General features: G+C 42.7%; 1 protein-coding gene across 4 annotated transcripts in view; it reads left to right on the top strand.

Annotated features, from left to right (window-relative positions):
* Positions 1-20,632, top strand: part of MGLL (monoglyceride lipase) — a 101,647-nt gene that overhangs the window by 55,397 nt on the left and 25,618 nt on the right. For all 4 annotated transcript variants that reach the window (XM_053989258.1, XM_053989261.1, XM_053989260.1 and 1 more), the window contains one exon: positions 5,359-5,465. In XM_053989258.1, coding sequence (XP_053845233.1) covers positions 5,359-5,465 — 107 coding nt within the window. The remainder of the gene's footprint in view (positions 1-5,358; positions 5,466-20,632) is intronic.

Raw genomic sequence — 20,632 nt, 5'->3', positions numbered from 1 at the left:
AAAGAATGCAAAAAACTGACTCGAAGAGCAGAGGCAGAGACAACCCCCTTCCAAACTTCAGGTCTTACACCCAAAGCAAGGGCCTGAAGAACCCTCCAGAAACAGAAAAGATCACTAATAGTGAACAAAAACTTTATTCTTCATTACATGTTCTTCTAAATTATTAGCTGGATTTTTTTTTTTTTGTAACCTTTAAGCAAATACCAGGGGTAGAAAATTAGATTGACACTTAAATCTCAACAAATCTTATAATATGATAGATAGCTAATTCTCATAGTGAGGCCCATTCACCCAGCTAACACAAGAACGAACACCTTCCAGTGACTTTCCATTATAATATACTTTGGAAGCAAAATACACACATAAAATTTTTAATCCACTAAAAGCTCTGTGAGTGACTATCCACTTGCTTGTTCAAAAACGTCCCCAGTTTTTGGTAAATAGAAGTTAATTGTTTAGCTATGAAGGAACTGATAACTCAGCTCAAACAACACAACAAAATGTAGCACTTAAGCCAGTCATTTTTCTGGCAGCTTAGCTGGCTCAGAGCTTTCCTGTCAGTTTGTTTTTAAAAATTACTTTAGGAATTTAGTGTCTGGAATTCAAAACTGTGCAAGTCAGATGTTCTTTGTTAAAGCTGATCTGGTTCTGGTAACAACATCCATAAGACCAATGAAAAGCACTAACATAGAATAACATAGAATAACATGGAATTAGCTTAAGTTGGGAGGGCTTGATTCAGGAAATCACTTTTGCATGTGATTGAGTCAGTCCTTACTGCGGACAGCATTTATAAATCCTTTTTTAACTCTCATCCTGTACTTGGAGAGTCCTGTTGACTTTCATGTGTTGAAGAAAGTTTCCTGAGGTTAAGGCAAGTACTTAAATATTATTCTGAAGAGGGATGCTTTTGAATGGGGTGGAAAAGATTGCATTTTTCATATATGCAGTCATAGGAAGCTTGTCTTCCGTTCTTTGGTTCAGCCCTAATGTTTTGGGTTATTTTCTGGCAATAAAAGAGCATGCATGGGGTCCCAGAGAAGTGGCTCTGTCCCCAGAGAACACAAGATGTTAAAGTCACACTGTCCTGCTTGCAACTTTCTTTGTCTAGTTCAGTTTCAACATAAATTTTGTTCAAAGCGAAGCAAGAACATGGGTCTTATGCCCAGCAGGACCCAAGCCCTGAGTGGTGTTTCAGGGCTGCAAAGTGTCACAGCACAGCAGCTTTCTGGGTGTGCTTTCAGTGTATTTTTCTTCTAACAGCCTTGGTTTAAGAGGGCTCTTGCTCATGTGTGTGAGTCCAGAAGTCCAGTGCTGCAATTTATTTTCCCTAGAGTTGCTGTCCTCCAGCTGACTGTGGAATTGCATCTCTGAACAATTACTTTGGCCCTTGACAAAGCAATGTCCAAAAAGACAGTGAGAACCTTTAAATCTGGTACTGCCTTTCTACCTAGAACTGACCATGACCCCGTCCTACAAAGCTGCTGCCCACACAAGAAGAGAAATGCTAATGGATGTGAAGCTACAGTGGGAAATAGGGAAGGTTTGGACACAGCTAAAGCTTGGATCAGCTAGTGGCCTCGCCGAGAGGCAGGAGAGAAGAACAACATGTTTAGGTGGATTTGTGCACACTGAATGTGTTGCAGCCTGGCCTCCACAGTTTCCACCCTCCCTAATAAAGGACAGGGCGTTTGCAGGTGCTTTGTATTAACTGGAGGTGCGGCATTGCTGTGTTTTACAAAGCTTAACAGGCTGCAGCTGCAATATTGGAGGGACTGACACCAGTCAGGGGAGATGTGGGAGCAGGGAGAGGTCATGGGTGCGTATCACCTCCTCATGGAAGAGGACTAAACACAGCCCAACACTAGTTGATTTGAACAGTAAAGATAAATATTATTCTGTCTTCTTGTTGTGTGTAATAAGTTACTGCATCTGTTTGCCAAGCTGTGCAGTACCAGGACGCAGAAACCTGCAGTGAGGAGGGGGCAGGAGGAGGAGGTGATAAAGGCTATGGCAAGGGCAGGGATCTGCAAAAGCCATCTGTTGCTTTTGCAAGCAGCAGTCAATAAAGTGGTTTCCTCTAATAGCCCGTAATTGCTGCTGCAGAGCTGGGTGAGAGCAGGAGCGTGGGGCTCAGCCACGCCCCGCTCACACCTTGGCTTTGTGCTCAGACACAGCCAGCGAGCGCGGGGGAGTCCTGCTGCTGTGTGAGGAGCTGCTTCCCTGAGCAGGTGCCAAAGCCATGCTATTTCGAGATGTTCAGCAAGCACAGTTCCACCAGCCAAAACCCGCTGAAGCATCCAAAGATACAAGAGCTTTCCGTGCCTGTGGTCAGAGACATCACAACTAGCAGGGATTCAGGCATAGGTCACTTTGCAGACAGCTTTGCAGGCTGTGCACAATGTTTTCTACCTGATACGTGCAAACTTCCGAGGAATTCAGCAGCACAATCGCAAAAGCTGGAGGTGAAGAAATTTCTCAGCATTACCAGTTTGATACATGGCCAAGACACAAACCTTTTTGGTACAAAATTCTCATTGAAACTGCACAGAAAGGAACTGCAGTGCTGCAAAACCTCAAACATTGCAGGATCCATATTAATTTAAATTACTCTGTTGAAAGCAATCTCTGATATTCTGTTATTCCAGCCATTGTGGTAAGGAATGAGAAGACTGTGATTTAAGAGCAGGGATATCTGCAAAAATGTTTACATACAGGAAAGAATTGCTGTCAGTCAATCTAATAGTTTGTTGTATTTTCCTGGCAGCTTGCTAGTGAAAATATGTTAAATTGTATTTGTTACACTGCCTTCAGGTATTATTTGCCAAATCTAAACTTACTTTGTAGTGGAAAATTGGAGATTAAATGAAAGCGCCAAATCCTTCAATCCTTGTTCAGGTGATACTCATACTAATTTAAGTTTTTGAAGGCTGTGTTCAATATGTGGCCCTTGTGCTTAGGCCTGAAAGCTGGAGCTAAAGAGCTGTGTAGATGTGACCTAGTTTTTAGTCAGTAAAGCCACTCTCACTTTTTACTGAACAACAGGACAGGCCGATTTTGTTTCAGGGTAACAAATTTGAAATGTTATGCTTTGTTTATGATTATTGATAGGACAAAACTTTCAAAGGTATCTAAGTTGTTTCAACAGCTACTGCCATTGGAGGTCTTAAGGTACAAACAGGCTCAGGGGTTTTATTCAGCATTTTGCAGACAAATAATAACCCAGGTCTGTTCCCTGTGGTGTGCAAAGGCTCAGTTCTGTGACACCTGGAAATTGTGTTCCAGGTAGAAGGAAATGTCATAGGAACACCTTGCCTCTCTGAAGCTTTGGGTTTTTGTCTTTTCTCACTTGGTTTCACATAAAGTGAGGGCTCTTAGCATCTAGAAGGATGCTGACAGGCAAAGTCATGCTACTGCATCAGTGTGAATAAAAGCAAAACAAGGGCTTTGCTGCCTCAGGGATGAAGAACTAAGAATTTCCTGGAAGAGATCTCTTTGCCAGCTTCCCATTAGGTTTCATTCACTTAGTGCCATTTAGTGCATAAATTCAAATAATATTTCTCTGAGAAATGAAGGGCTATATTCAGTCAGCCAAGTTGCACCTTTATCTCTGTGCCTAGTCGGCAGAAACAAATATAGGTCCCTAAAGAGTTTAAGTAAGACATTGAGCAAGGAAGCTGTCAAACTTGAAGGTAGTAGGAGGTATGGGAGTAGGAGGTATGGCAGAGAAACTTGGCCTGGCTGAGTCTGTTGCATATCAGGGCGATGGGCCCACAGGAAGGAAGTTAATATTCTCCACTGAATGAGCAATGTCTCAGTACTTTCTTCAGTATTTGGAGGTATAATAATAGATCCTGCACTCCAAAAATCAGTCTGTCTGCCAGGCTCATTGATAACTTGACAAATCAATTGATCAGGGACAATGACACAGGAAGGAATGACTGCTCCACACGGATTGTTTTGCAACCTTCAGTGGCACTAAAGAGGATTTGTAAGGCGCAGCAAGTTAAATATGGTACATGACCTAACGTCACCCTTGCTAATTGATGTTAGACAGTGTTAGACAGATACCAGAGCATCTTTGCCCTGTTGCTTTTGTGTTTGCAGTGGACTCTGTACAGTCCTTCTGGTCTGGATGGATGCTCTTTTAAATTGTTCACTGGGCAAATGCTTTAAAGCAGCTGCTAATTAAAGAGCTGGGACAGGAGTTTCTACATCATCCAACATGTTTTTTAAGTTTAAATATATTAAGACTTAAGCAGTTCATTTCTGTGAATACACTGGCTAAAAAGGTATTCAAAACCTCAATTAAGACAAAGTTGAGGATTTTCCTAGCTGTTAACTGCTTTCATTGTTTTATGTTGTCAGTTCTTGTAATATTTCACTGTTCATGTACTGAAAATGTCAAACTTGTAGCCTTCAAATGGTTTTGTGGTTGCTGATGTTGCAATGACAAATGGTCCTTTTAAACAAACAAGTTATGTCTATGTTGCTAAAACTGGATTTTAAACAATCACCTGTCAAATCCAGCAGAACTTCTGTAATCTCATTGCTACTTCTGCTATAGTTCTAGCCCAAGTCTATACTAATTTTATCTAGCAGAAACACTGGGGAGGTTCAAGTTCAGTCACTTTCATTTGATGACATTCCAGTAAAAGTAAGGTATTATTCATAAAACTGGAATATTCAAAGATAAGTATTTGCAAAAATAAGTGTCTATTAGACTAGTGTTTTATTATCTCTGTCTGCACAGTGGCTATGTGAGAGTCACTTTAATCATAGAAATGAAGGAACTGTTTTGGGGCAGGAAGGTAAAATTACCATAACTGGGTCAAAAGATAAAATTCCAAACTCCAAGCAAAGTTGGAGACCTATTCTTTGGCTGAAATTCCACCTTTGAGTGTTCTGGAGCATCAGACAACGTTTGAAGTTATAAAATTAAGAACAGTGTTGGTATTTGAATCACCAACAGAAAGATACCAGCCCCAAAAGAAACAGATGGCATCACTTACACTGGAGAGCCATGTAGAGCCTCAAGCCCCCATGGAGATATCCAGCTCAGGGACTGATGCTGATGCCCATCTGCATCTTGAACTTGCAGCAGACCATGGTGGCTCTGTCCCGTGGGCAGTTGCCTCCCCTGGAACCCATCCTACAACAACCTGTTGAAGGCCAGGTCGATGGCAGGCCAGGGTGACAATGCTTTCCCCTGTGTTCAAGCTCTGCAAATTCTATACCTGCCTGCTGTTTGCTGATGTCTGAAATGCTGTTGCTGAATGGAATGGTTTCCCTTGCAGCTCTGCAGCCTTTGCAGGGTGATTGCCACATTAATGATTTGTACATTGATGCTCCATGTAGGGCCCTCGTGTTTATCGCCCACGGCGCTGGGGAGCACTGCGGCCGCTATGATGACTTGGCCCAGAAGCTGACAGGACTCAACTTGTTTGTGTTTGCTCATGACCATGGTGAGTAGCCTAAAACTGTACTTGATTTACAGCAGCTCAGGCCTTTGCTGAAGTAAATGCCATTACAGCTACTCAGCAGTGAGAGAAGAGTCAATAAAATATTTACAACCAGACATAAATGAAAAAAGGATTATCTGTTGCGTAGTTGAGATCTGCATATTGGATCTGTAAAAGCTATCCCTGTTTGCTTTGAGTTTTCCTTAGCCTTTTGACCTCACTCTAAGGGATTATTTCCTCTTCACCTGCCTCTTGGGGGTGAAGTGGTATTGTCCACTGTGGAAGTGGGACTAGGAGCCTTTTCTGCTGAATTCACAGTCAATGTCCTAAGTGATCCCAGACGGGAGGCTGAAAGGTCAGCATAGCTTTCATGTACTGATACAATGAGACAGCTGCACCCTTGAGACATGGAGAGGCAAGAAGGCATCACAGATACCTTTGAGCACATCTCCACAGTCCAGAAGAGAGACTGGAGCTGGCTGTGCACGCCTCAGCTCTGAGAGAAACCCTCTGAGGAGGGTGAAAGGCTGTGACAACACAGCAGCAGCCTTTGGCCTTCAGCCAGCAGGGTGGGGCAGTGTTGGGCCAGGTACACTTCACTGTCCCTGCCTCTTCTGGCTTGAAGGTCTCTGCTCTGTGCCCCATGCTGTGATGGAGATGTGCTGGGTGTCACCAGGTCTCCTGCAGTGCTTGGATCGGGACATCCCAGCAACATATTTGAGCCACCCATCCTGGTTCTCTGGTAGCCTCCTGTCACACATCATCCTTGCAACTTCATAACTTCCTTGTGCTTGGAGATCTTTGCTTTGATTTCATCATCCCAGACTACTGCTTCCTGTGACAGCAACTCTGACGGTATCAGTATCAGCAAAATGAATCAATGGGATTGATGATGGCAGCAGACAAAAGGCAAGGCCAGGTTCTGAGCTGACAGGTTGAAATGGAATGAATCTTGGTGTAAATCTGATGTCCTTTGGGCAGATTATCTGGGAAGTAAACTGCAATTTACTTGGCTGAAGCCAAGACTCAAACCTGCCCCTACTCTCCTCAAAGACAGGACTGTTTAATTTGAATTGAAGATCCTGAATGTACATGAGTCATTGCACCATTTATCTGTGAGGGGAAAGGCAAAACCTTACTTAACCTGAGTACCAAGGCTTTCCCTTGCTCTTGCTCTTGTGACTCAATTTTGGTCACAGCACTGCACTCGATATGCAGAAATGACCCCTATATTTTCTCTGAAAAAGAGAATAACTAGTCCACAAGACAGTTTGCAAGGAAAATAAATAAAACCCATGTGACATTTTTTTTTTAACAATGCCATATTTGAGGCTGGTTTTGCAAAGAGAGTTGACCTGTGCAGAAGTATCTTAACTCAGCACCTAGGTCTCTTTCTCCCTGTGTAGGCAGAGTGTTTCTAAGTGTTGATTCATTCATTTTGGTACACTTCCTCCTGAGCTGGAGGTAGGTTAGCAGGAGTCTGCAGTAATCCCAGTAGGAAGTGTCTCCATCCCCCTCTGTTTGTCTGGATGGCATGAAGTCCATGGGAAGGGGGATGGAACAGGCCACATGCTGCTCGCCCTGCAGCTGCTGTTGGCAGACCACAGCCAGTCCATACAAAAAGTGACTGAACTCCAGGTCATACAAGCAACTTGCTCAGTCTCCATAAGCCTGTGAGGGATTGCAGTTGCTCTCTGTGCATGCTTAACACCATGCCTTAGTTCCCCATTCCCATAAAGCTTGATAAAGGTTTTAAGAAATAGAGTTAAAATAGCATTAATTACCTATAAATAGCTAACAACTATAGAAGAAATAATAAAACATTTATTTACTGCATGGATTTGATGCAGAGAATGCCTCCTCTATTGATGGAGAATGGTCTTTGAGGTGCATGTTCCTGTCAGGCATGTTTTGTGCTGTGTGATTATTTTCCTTGAGTATCTTTTTCACTAGAGAAATATAAATATTTCTTGGTGTTTTGGGCAATTTTTTTAGAATACACTAGTATTGCTGGATTAAACAGTGCAATTAGTACAAATCTGGTTTCTCAGGTCAGATAACAACTTTGTTCTCCCTGTCAGACCTACAGTTTTGTTTGTAAATTCCGTTTTCCTGATCAGTAAAGAGGAGAGGGTGAAAATGAACCTGAAAGTAGAACAATGGAAACACAGTTGTGTTACACAAAGAGCTGATGTAACTGAGCCTTGATTCTCTGTAAGTTAGAAAGACAATTAACATCTTTTAGGCTCTGTATAATAATCTTTGCACTTAAACCGCCAAGGATAAACTTTGATGAAATACAAATTACAGCCTGAGCTAAATGCCAGTGAAAGCTGAAGGACATAAATGCCTCCATTGCAACACTGCTCTGGTTAGACTGGGACATTTAAAGTTTTCCTCCAATATTTTATCTATTCCAAGTCACTTCAGCAGTGTGTTCCCTTTTGTGTCCTTTCCTTTGGATATCTTTGGGTAATATCAATTATTCACTTGTGCTAGCACTATAATAGCTGTCTGTTCCCTGCCTCATACCATGGCTCTTAGTCGTGTGAGCTCAATGTAGACTTCCTGACCTGGATATTTGTTCAGGTTCTGCTATTCTCATGGATAAAATTCCCAATACAGGTGTATTATCCAGGAGATCATTAATGCAGTTCCACAGCGTGGCAAGCGAGATTTCCCGAATGACTCGGGAAGTTACCAGGGTTGGAGTATGTGTGGCTTGACTGATTCATGTTGTGTCTATCCTTCAGTCAAAAGAAGGAAAAATAATTTCCATTTTTATTGCTGACTCCGTAGGAGCTCACACATGGGCTCTAAATCTTGCCAAAGGCGGCTCTGCATCAGTGTTTCCTCTTATGCAAGGCTTCACCAAAAAGGTTCTTCACAGAGTAACAAACAAAGTGCACTCCAATTTGGGTCTTAGTATTGCCCCTTAGTGTAAGGTACCTCTGGCTCACTTTTCTCAGTATGTCAGGATTTGAACATTTACTCTTTGGGATATTTCATTGTAACCACAAGACTGCTGGACCTCATAGATATGTATTAGAAATTTTCCATGGTGACAGTGGAAATTGAATTCCAGAAGACCTCTTAACCTTACCTTACATCTAATATTATTAAATGGCTTTGGTTTATATCAACCCTGTGAAAGAGGAAAATGGAATTTCTGTGTAATACAACATTTTTTTTTCCCTGTGGTCTCTTATAAGGTGTTTTTAACAGGCAGGTAACTGTTTCCCATGATTTCTGGGTTTGCTTGGCATGCAGCTTCATGAAGGCAGAATTAAGGCTGCTGGGATGACCTTGCTATTTCTGCAAGTTTAGATATTTTGAAACAACACCTCACCTTTTCAACTTCATTTCTGTATTACTATTATTTTATTATGGCAAGATTCTGATGACAGAAGAAAGAGACAAACATATTAGGTTATTAGCAATCAATTTAGGAAAGCTCTCTTAGAAAGAATAACTGTGCGGGATTGATCAAAGTGGAGTGGTATTGCAGTTCTTCAGTCAGCTGCAGATTGCAGCTCCTTCAGTTTTAACACAGTAATTTTAGAGAGCTATAAAGCTGGGAGGCAAGGAAAACAAGAATAAAGACTAAAGAATGTGGCTTTGTTTTCTCATACCAAGCATTTTGAGTTGGTAAAGCACATGATGTTCCAGCCATCCTGTCTCTCTTCCTCTAACATCTCATTTGCTGAGATCTAATGCACTATGGTTGCATTCCGTGGCCAGAGCCCAGAAAAACCACAATTTCACCTTCAAAAGTACATGTCAACTATTAGCAGTCAGAAACACATTTGCAAGATACAGGGACCACAAAAATGTGTTTATTTTTTTCTTACACTTTTTAATCATAGTTGAAATTAGCCCTCTTTTTCACTTGTACTTGCTCATGCTATTTACGGGTATTGTGTCTGTTTTACATAAGGTTGAGGAGGATGAAATACTCAGCCCTAACCTGATGGCAGTTCCTAGCCACCAGATTCACTTTCATCCTACTTTCTCCAGGGCGAATAAACCCTCTACCTGTCCTGGTACATGAAGACCTTTGACCCTTTCACCCTTTTTGAAGCTGTTGAGTTTCCCACTCTCGAGTTATGTTTAATGTCAGATCAAAGCAGAGGGGAAGGTTGCAGCTCCAACAGCTTATTCACATTCTTTAGATGTTTCTAACTGAAGTTCAGCTTGCTTTTGCTGCTTTGTGTGTGGTGAGCATTTCTGATGGGTTAGCAGGTCCCTCTTGGACACCCACTGGTGCTTCTCTCCATTAATTTTTTCACTGCTTTCTCTGTTTAATGGAGGATTTATTTCTAAAATGTAGAAAATAGCTGGAGCAGATATTTTTAAATGCACCAAATATTAGCTGCTTTTGTTTTGCTTTTTTTTTTTTTTTTTCTAAGTGATTGCTCTGTTGTTCTTGCAACTGTTAAAAGACCATTTTGTTGATGAGAACAGAAGGCTTTTATTTATTCATAGCACTGGGAAGGATTGGTCTACACAGAAAGATTAAAAAGAACTAAACATGGTCAAACTGGGAGAGGGAAATGACCAAGAAGGATGTCAGAATTTATAAGAACAAGAGTTAGTGTAGCACTACAAGTGTGAAGTAACAGCTCATGTACATTAGCATGCAGGAATGTTCTGGACAGCAGCATTCCCTGACATTGTGATTGGGCAGGCTTCAGGGCAGTCTCCAGGGCTGGAGTCAGGAAAGTCTTGGCAAATGTTATTTGGAGCTGGTTTGCCCATGGAGCAGCACCACTGCTCCTTGGTGCTGGGTGTGGGCCCATTAACCCACAGCAGTCTGCTCTCTGCTTCCTCTGGATGAGCCCATTGCACTGGAGCAGTGCTTTTCTGCAGAGCTCTGGGGAAGAATGGCACTCACTGTTTCCTTTCCTTTGACAGGAGGCTTACAACAGGTTGTGGGCATTTTCATTTTTTTCCAGCTAAGAGCAATAGGTTCCTCTTAGCAAGGCACCCCAGGGGAGATGGCTCTTTGCCCTGGCTGGCAGAGCACTGCCGGTGCTCTTTTATCCCTGTTTTGACTCCCTGCTCCATACAATCCCAAATCTTTCCCTGCCTTTCCTTCTCCAGATGTTGAATAAAGGTAGCAGTCAGGTTTATCTGCCTTCCAGGCAGCAGTGAGGAATGCTACCCCTGTGTGGGGCACACAGGAGCTGAAACTACAGCATGCAATTGCAGGGTGAGAGTTCGGATACTGAAATACACCCTGGAATTCCTTAGGCAGTAAGACAACTCTGAGAACCTGGAGAAAAGTCATCCTATGAACAAATAGCTAGTGAGTAAACTTAATTCTGCCTTCCTTCCCTAACCCTGTTTTGGCTGTGGGGATTCTCATGGAAAGAGATGAGCTGGGAGACCATCCTGCAGCCACCAAAGAACTCGAGACAAAGTGAAACCAGTTGTTTCTGACCTCTAGCTCTTCTGGAATCACTGATCTTGTAACTCTGGATCTCAGAGTATCAGTCACAGCTTGCTGAGGAAACCAGGTCATGCTGTTTTAGCCTCTTTGAAATTATAGAATTTATAAAATTATTGCTACAGCTAAGATGCAACTTTTCCCATGCAGTGAACAAGCTCTTGAACACAATCTTTCAACTGGACAGTCTATTTCCCCTTGCTTTCTTCCATGTTGCTGCATGAGCCTGGGTTCTTTTGGTGGCTGTGAGATGGTACCTCCCAGAGGGACCACAGCTCATGCAGGAAAAAGTCCTCTGGATGCACCTCCCAGAACATAATGATGCTGAAATGTGCCCATAATTGTATCATAACACAGTGTGTTATGATGCAATTATGGGGAGTATCCTGTGGCACAACTCCAAGGGGAGTATCCTGTGGCACAAAAGGCAGTTGTAAAGACTTTGAGATGGGCTTTATTAAATGGAGGTTTCCATATTATTTTTGTTATTTTTGAGAAGATCATTACAAATTTCTGCAGCCCAGTCTTGCCCTGGTGAAGTGATCTCTGCTGCTTTAGCCCTCACCCTTCATTCACACTGGGATCACAGGGTCCCAAATCTCTGCATGCACCACATGGCCTCTTTCAGGGCAATCAGAGGTTTTTTTCTATTTGAGAGGAGCACCTACACAACAGAAAGAAAACTCTGAGTGAGTCATGAAAGCACACAGCTGCAGTGTCTCTTGCTCTAGAGGAGGCCACAAGGCAGTACTTGGAAACCAAATGCAGCCTTTGTTTTTTGTTATGTGAAGGCAGGTGAAACAACACTGTGGGGCCAGGAAGCAGCTAGACCACAGCAAACTAAAAATAAAGAAACAGTAAGGCTCCACATAGCTGATGTGTTTGATGGAGCACACATAGGCAGCAGTGTAGAATTTTGCTTTAAATGTTTGGGTTAGGAAAGCTGCGGAGAATACTCAGAGGTGTTTCCTCTCTATTCCATTCAGGGGGATGAGACATTATTTGTTTCATGGACTTCCCTGATGATGTAAAAGTGGGAAAAACATAGTCTTGCACCTGTCTTTTAGGCAAGGGAGTTTGGAAATTGTGAGGACTGGATACACCTTTAGCAAAGATGCATAGAAGAAAGAGCACCTGAAATCAGACCTGTGGTGTCATCTACTCTGAGCTATGAAAACTTGCAAACCATACCCAGGCTGCTCAAAGCAATCTATTTGTTTATCTGACCCTGACCAATTATTATTTTTTAAGTCAGATTTAATTGTGGTACAGTCAGTGAGGTAAGACAGACACGTAAGCTCCGTGCTGTAACCCAGAGCCGGATGCAGGCATTGTTGGGATGGGGGGAAGACAAAGCAGATGTTCCTTCAGCACTGCCCCTATAAGTGGACATCACTAGATGATCATGCTGGGCTTCAGCAAAGATTGCAAAAGAATGGTTGTGGTTTCCTCAGTTAGTCTGCTCCTCCCAGCTGCTCAACCCTTTCCTCACTGCTTTGTATCCACCCTGTAACAAAAGGTTATTGAATAAACAACATGTCATCCAGTTGAACAGGATCTTTGGCTCAGACCCTGGCTGAACTGAGCTCACTTGTCATCCAGCAGAGATGTGCTGTGAGCTCTGAGGGAAGCAGAGCTGGGACACATCTTAATCCAGTCATGCCCCATCCACCTTCTGGCATGAGCCAGTCTCTTTCCTCACTTCATCAGGTGATGAGAAGAAGGTGCTGCAGAGCCAGCTCCCCTGGCTTTGTTTCAAGCCCACTTTATGAGGGAATCCCTTTTGGGGCACACTGGGATCTGAGGCTTTTTATTCCAAATCAAATGGGCCAGGCAGCCCACCCCAGTTCTCCCAATAATTCACTGCTTACTAATGAGCAGGGGGAGAAATGTCAGTTGGTCATTCCCTGAGACAGGACATCTTCTCAGCAGCTGCTTCTTGAACAAAGCCTTGCTGTTGGCCTTCACACAAGGAGGCGTGAGGCTGGAACAACAGTCCCAGTGAGTGTGGACACGGCAGCAGAAGGAACAGAGTGCTCCCTTTTGAGCACAATGGCTGAGCTGGGACTGTCAGCTCTGCCCACTGCCCAGACCGTGCTCCTCAGCCTGTCACTGCTCACTGTTAACTGTTGACAGACAGACAGCATGACAGAAGAAAGATGGGTCATTCATTCAGGAAACTTAAAAGGCTTTTCCTTCCCATGAGGGTTGAGTCCTTCTGGCTTCCTTTCCACAGTTCTGCCTCTCAGGTGAGAGATACACTCCATGAGATAAGTGGACCATTGAATTTGTGTGTGGTGCTGAAAATGTTGGGCCTAAGTGATGGCATTTTGAATGAGTGGTCCCAATAATCAGGAATAAAACATCCTCTTTTTGGACAAAGGTTTCACTTTGGTGAATTTGAAAAACTAAAGGGGAAATAGCCCTGACTGAACTCGGCTCATTTCATCTTACAATCTGTTGTTTCACTCTTGTTATTTAAAGATTCTGTGCAGTTGTCATCTGTACTCAATCCTTACCTGTATAAATTAATCCCCAAATCAAGGGTCAAATCCTGCTTTCACAGCTGCTCGTATAAAATCCATGATAACTCTGTCACTATGTCAGAAAGCAGGTTCAACCTGCAACTTGTAATTGCATTTCATATTAGTGCAGAAGGGTTGGCAACCTCATGTAATGTTTTCAACAGCTTACTTGTTCTCCCATAACCAGCTCTGCAGGCTGTAGGCGTATGTCTGCATGCAAGATGCTTGAGGGTGGAAGGACAAGGACCAGATGGTTATTAGAGCTAAGACTGAGAGAACAGATCCTTTTATGTTGCCAGCTATGTCTGTTATCTGGGGCTACTGGACAGATGTCAAACTTGCTTCAAACTTTGTTCCTTTACTGACTTCTGTGGCAGGACATTAGTTCATACCATCAGGGACTTTGGCCTCAAGAAGCATCAGAGGAATCTGTATTCTTTAAGGGAAAGAATGACAAATCAGTGTTGCATATAATACCAGTGGACCTTTTTCGTTAATGGTGTGGATGATGGGATGGAGAGCACTTTCAGCCAGTTTTCAGGGTGGAAATTGAGCATATGCTGGAAAGCTGCTATTCACAAGGACCTTGACATGCAGAAGAAAGGGACTGGCAGGGACCTTGTGAAGTTTCAACAAAGGCACTTGGGGAGTTCTGCATCTGTGGTGGAGTAACCCCATTCAGCATTAAAGGCTGGGCACTGAATGAATGGAAAGCAGCTTTGCAGAAAAGGACCTGGGGATCCTCACAGACAAGCTGAACATAGGTCAGCAGTGTGACCTTGTGGTGGAGAAGGCCACCCCATACTGAGCTGTATTGAAAGATTATAGCCAGCAACCAAAGAGAAGTGATTATTCTCTTCCATTCAGCGTTTTTGGGACTACATCTGAAACACTGGGTCCAATTTGCTCCCAGTAAAATGAAAACATTGACATACTGGACCAAGGCCAGAGGAGGGCTGTCAAAACAATTAGGGTACTGGAGGACAAGATGTGCGAGGAGAGGCTGATAAAACTGGGCTTATTTAGCTTTAGGAGAGAAGGAATCTTTGAGAAGCCTTATTTAGGCTTAGAAGAGGGGATCTTGTTGCTGTCTACAAGTCTCCGGTGGAAGCACATGGTGACAGCAGAGCCAGACTCTTGGAGGTGCCCAGTGATGGAACGAGAGGGAAGTGACACAAGTTACAGCTCAAGAAATCCCAGTTATGTACAAGGAAAAATGTCTTCACCATGAAGGCAGTCAGATGTTGGAGCAGGACCCAGGGAGGTGGGGACATTGCTAGCGTTGGAGATATTTAAAACCCAGCTCAATAAGGCCCTGAAAAACCTGGTTGAATGGGAAACACTTTGAGTAGGGGCTTGAACTAGATAATCACTGTATGTCCCAGCATCAATTATTTTTTATGAAATAAAGAGCATCCTAGCTGCTAGTATTTGGGATGTTGCTTCTAAAAATAAAACATGGAGAGTTTTGAAATTAGTGAAAAAAACTACCTTCCTAAAAGCAGACTTTAATAGTACCTATGGTTAAAAACAGTTTCATCTTCGAGGAGATGCTTTTTGACATTTTTGCACTATGAGAAAAAGAAAGCATGTTTATTTCCACATTTACAAGAACAATTTTTCCATAGTAACAGCATTTCATTAATGTGCCTAGCTTTTCTATTGTTTTTCACATGTCTTATTTGGATGAAGTTGTTTCAGAAGCTGATTACTGCTCACCTACAAATGTATCTTCATACATGTGTGGACTTTGTCACCCTATTGAGTTACAAATGACTGTTCCAAGGTACTGAACACCCTTTGAAAATGAAAGGGAAAAAACATGCTTTGTTTATATAACTCCAGATGGATTAAAACATTGTTTGGACTCCTTCAGTACCTTTTTAGATAGATAACAGGAGTCAAAGGAGCACAGTCCAGCTCAGATTAGTCCAGCTCAGATTAGTGCCTGTTTCAGCACTAACCTGGAGAAGAGCCTTATTAAGGAGCATGGTGTGCAAAGAGAGTTCTTATTTGCACGAACAGGCAGATTTACAAAGAGAAGTGAAACATATAACCAATCAATAAATAGCCTGAACCTGCAACTTCATCTTCATTTTTAATGCTCTTTTTGCCCTGCCTACATTGGAAACTGACAATAAAATCCTTCTTGCTGAACTGAACAGTCACAGTATCAGGAGAAATGATTCACTAAAGCAGCAAAACTTTCCGAAACTTCCAAAAAGAGAATGGTTTTTCCTTGTAAGCTCCTTCTGAAGTCATGGGAAGGCTCACTTAAGTTGCATGTATTTGTGTGTTTTGATCAAAACTGTGGCACTCAGCCTATTTTTCTCCAAAACTTGCTATATTAACAGACTCCCTGGGCCTACTCCAGGCAAACCTACCACACTGTGTGTGTTGGCACACAGTGTGAAATGCCAGGAGCTGGAGCAGGGTCTAAACCAGCTCCAGGCTCCTTCTAGGCATCAGCCTCCTACAGCTTCCTGTTCCTTCATAGCCCAAGCTCTTGAGTCCAGAGCTCCACTTGGCAAAATAAAGATGCAGAAGCAGCCCATATACTGCTTTTCATAATTTGTAGTTCTAGTGCTTGTTGTTTGTTTATTTGCTCATTCATAAAGTGTGGCATGTTGTTCCAGAGCTGGAATTTCTGATTCCAGCTGGTGGATTTTCTCCCTGCTGATTTTCCTGGGAGTACCTCTATTTGTTACAGACCGTGAGCAGACCTTTTAAGGGACTCTCAGAAGTCCTAAAGCTAATAGACATTTTTTTAATAACAAAAGATGTAGAGGTTTATTTAAAAAACAGAATGTTCTCTATCAGTGCCTCCAAACAAGTGCATCTTGCAGCAACAAGCCCCAGAAGGAAAATAATCAGTGAATGATAGGAAACTTAATCCTTTGTTGATTCACATATTCAGGTTCTTCCCTCTTCAATAACTCCAAGTATTACAGAGAAACAGGTTTGGTTATGCAGTGTCTGGTGGGTTGGATTTAATTTAATAGTGCTTCTCCTATTGCACTTTCATTTTGAATGCTAAAAGAAGGCATTTTTTTTTATTATTAAGACATACTCCTGTTAGCAGCACAGGCAGGAAGACACTCCCTGCATTATCTAGGCATTTGTTCCTGCAAACAGCGTCCTTCTGTCTTCTTCACAAGTGGTCAAAGATCAGTTTTTAACCAAGTATGGTTGCCAGCAAACACTGCTGCTGCTGAGCAGGCTGTTCCAGGCTCTTGCTCCTCTGACTTTTTGAAAGTCCTCGCTTTTTGTCCCAGTGTATTCCTGCCCACATTAGGGCTGGATGCCAATGTTTTTCTCTTCTCCATCTATTAGTTACTCACAACATGATAGTTCAGAGCATTTCTCTTTTGGTTGTCCTTGGAGCCTGGCAGAGCATTAACATAAACTGCTGTCATTAACTGGTGTCATCCACTTCTGTGCCACACATCCCATGGCCCCTTCCTGGTTCTGCCTCTCCTTTCCTCTTTGAGACATCAGCTGATCCCTACTGAGGGATCAGATGCCATCAGCTTTGCCCCTCTCTCCTTCAGGGGGTGGTGCCAGTCCCTGCATGCCCAGCTCAGCACTGCAGCCTCTCATTTCTTTCAGAATGCCTCTAACTTAAAGCCAAGTTTCTAATGGGATTCTTATGTAGTTTGGGGATTTATTTCTAAGTTCCTTGAGCCTTAATTGCTTCTGTGCTGCTACACACAGAATACATGCTTGCATCCTCTGAAGGCAGTAGCTAAATGCCACTAATTTCAGTAGGACTAGGATTTGACTCATAGGTTTTAAGGTTTTTTTTCCTATTTTAGTAAAAACTAGCATATCTTGAACTATTATTTTAGAGAATAAAATATCATTTTAGCATTTAAAGTGTACAGGGAACTGTACAATCATAGTTGGTGCTTTGAGAAAATTATTTCAGTATTTTAGGAATTTAACCTTGATAATTGAAAGCCTGTGGCAGTGTGATCCTCTTCACTTCTGAGGCCATTGGTAAAGTAAATCCAAACATCTGGTTAACCTCTGGTTCATTCTCCAATCCAGATGAGATTCTCCAGCATCCCAGTAACACTCCTTTTGGCCTTGAGCCTTCTTTAGAATAACAAAATGAGGATTACAAAAGGTCTTACAAAACCTATGGCCATCTGGAAGAAGTCTTACCTGAAATGTGTGTGGAGCTCACTTTGAAGTCTTCTGTGCATTCTGGCAGTGAAAGAACCAACTGCCATGGGGGGGGTTGGTTCCATAATGTACTAAGACATCAAATAAGGACTCATCAGCCCATTTCTGTAATTAACAGCCAGTCCTCAGATGGGAGCATGTCCTGATTTGTGCCAGCTGTGGCCAAATTCTAGTGACTTACACTAGAAAAGCTCTTTTGCTTATATTTCTGAAGACTTTCCTGGATTTCACATCACTTTAATCTGGCCTGTGTTCTGTTATGGTCCAACAGTGCTGCAGTTTTAGCTGTGGGTATCTCTTGCAGGCTGTCCTATGATCAATCCTGTATGATTCAGGTCAGGATGTGGCTCATTCTGTATCACAGCAGTAGGCTGTGCAAGAAGGTGTTTGGAAACTGCCACTAGGCTCTGCCACAGGTTTGTCTTGGCTCTCAGGAGTAACACTTCAGCTCAGTATATCTCAGGCTATTCATGAAAACATCTGAATGTGATGTTGACCCACTTCCAGAGAGCTTGCAGCTGAGAAGCCCTGAGCTCCAAGAATGCAAAACCATTACTGTGAATGGTTCTTCACAGGCTGAGAGGAAGATTCAGCCAGTGAATAGAGCAGTTTATAATAAAACATCTCACCAATACTGAAAGGGATGAGGCAGAAAAATATGAAAGGTTAAATTGCACCTGTATAGCTTTTCCTTATATCCAAATTCTAAGCAAGTGCTTTCAGAACTGTTAAGGAATGGGTTGTGGATGGAAAATAAACAATCAGATGTCAGGTAATTACAAGCTGCTTGAGTAGTTTGGTAGTTACACATCCTTTGGTTGAATTTGTCTTCAGGATTCCACCTGGAAACTTGACCACTTCAACAATGCAGAAAAGTTACTGTGTCAGCCATTCTAAGTAATTCTAAGCCTGTGCTTTACTCCACCCTTCATCAGTATTGCTCCATGAATAGGAGAAACCTGTTCTAACCACAAGGTGAGATTTCCCAGAGCATTGAAACTGATGCTACAGAGCCCGTCCTGTGGCACTCGAGGGTTAATTTCTCTGAAGATATCGTCTGCAGATTCAGTTCATGGGGAGAGCTGTTATACCCACAGCATCTCTAATGCTGGGATTTATTCAGGGCTTGGCAGTACTCTCTAATCTGAGAATTCTTGCTTAGCTACAAAAATAAAGTTAAAAAAAAAAAAGTGCTGAATTGTAGATGGTACAAAGACTAATGCTCTCAACCCAGATCTCTTAAAATTTACATTCTCCATGCTACATTTATTTTCTGGTTCTGAATTTATCCAAGACAAAGCCTGCTGACAGATCCTGGCACTTTTTCTAATGCTACAGAGCGGGCAGCCTGGCCCATCATGGTGCCAAGTTCATGCCCAGCTCAGCAGAGGGCTGGGGGAAGGGAGAGGAGGCAGAGGACACCTCTGAACTGACCCTGCCTGATACCACCTGTACTTCTGGCTACAGCCCTGTGCCTTTTCATGAACCTGCACCTCTTCTGCCCAGATTTTGTAGAGAGCTCTCCCTGAGCTGCAAATACACCCTTGCTGGCTGATTGTGAAGTAGCTCTCACAGCCCAAAAACAGCATTTGGGTCTGTAACCTTCCACAGCTCAACACTTGTATCTGTGCATTGTTTGCTGAGCTGTAGACCTGCCAGCCAGAATTCATTGCCTACTGTCACTCAGCCATGGCTTGAAATGAGTATTAGAGCAGAGACAGCAATAACCTGCATGTATGATCCTGGTTTTTTTGGTAAATATACATGTACAGAGGAGAATTTTAGAGTAGCAGCGGGGAAAGTTACAAGAGAAAGGGGCATGAAGTGGTAAAAAGCAACCGCAACACTAACTCTGAAACCAACTTCTACAGGAAAGGACAACAGCTTTGCTGCAAGACAGATTTAGGGGAGCTATTTTCTGCCCTGCCACTTCCCCGTGACTTCCCCCGTGCACCATCCAAATGCCACTCAGCCCTGAGCCAACTGGCAGCATTTATGCTCTGGCACACTGGGCAGGTTTGACCCACCCAGGAATGCTCCCTGCCAGACCTGCTTCATCAGGAGGTTTTTTTCCCTTAATTGTGTTGCTCCCAGATCTGTTAGGGTTTGAGTGAGCTACAGCTTTGTGCAGATGTACCCTGCTAAAAAAAAAAAAAAAAAATCTAATTAAAAAACCCTGCCCTTATTTCAAATAATCCACCTGCTGCTCACCCATTGAGCTTGTGCAAAGTGGGTATAAAAAGCTATTGGCTCTGGGAGAGTGGTATTTCCTTCGTGCCTTGTCAGGAACAGGGACAAATCCCATCTAATGAGGGTGGCACTGCCATGTGGTAATACGAAGGAGTGAAGCAAAAAGTGAAAAATCTTTTTAACTCTGTGAGAAAGCTCCCTTTGGACAGGGTGATTGAGAGCTGGAAGTGCAACCCATGGAGAGAGCTGACCCTGAATGAAGGGTCTTGAGATCTCAGGTTTGTTAATGACCTTTTGGCAGATTAATTGGTAAAACACCTTACTGGTATCCTAGAACACGAGTCACTCTTTTTAGAAACGTTATTATTCATTTGCCAGTTGCTTAAAAATTATATAACCAACAATTCTGTGCCAAGATTGCTTTGGAATAGAGAAATGTTGTATTCTGGTGCCAAGAATCTCACAGACTAAACAGAACCCACTGGGAGCCCTTGCTCTAGATGGGAACTCGTGTTTATTTTAACATGTAAATAAATTGGATGAAAAATGGGTCTTTTAAATTCTTTTTTTGTTGTTGTTGTTATTGATGTGGGTCCCCAGTGGGTGGTCTGCCTGGAGAGGAACCTTTTGAAGAGAGCTTGAAAGGAAGCTGTGTCCATCTCCCAAGACATTCGTCAGCAGCTTGAAGGGAGTTCTTACATGATCCAGCTTTCATCTTCTTTTCTTTGTGATGCCTAAACTACTGTAGGCAGGGAAGAATTAGGTCTGTCTTTCCCAAAACTAATTGATTTGATTGTTTGCTCAAGCACAGAACTGGC

Source organism: Vidua macroura, chromosome 13, assembly GCF_024509145.1.
Source record: "Vidua macroura isolate BioBank_ID:100142 chromosome 13, ASM2450914v1, whole genome shotgun sequence".
Classification (NCBI taxonomy): Eukaryota; Metazoa; Chordata; class Aves; order Passeriformes; family Viduidae; genus Vidua; species Vidua macroura.
Note: the sequence above shows the minus strand (reverse complement) of the source record. Positions and strands in the feature narration are given on the sequence as shown.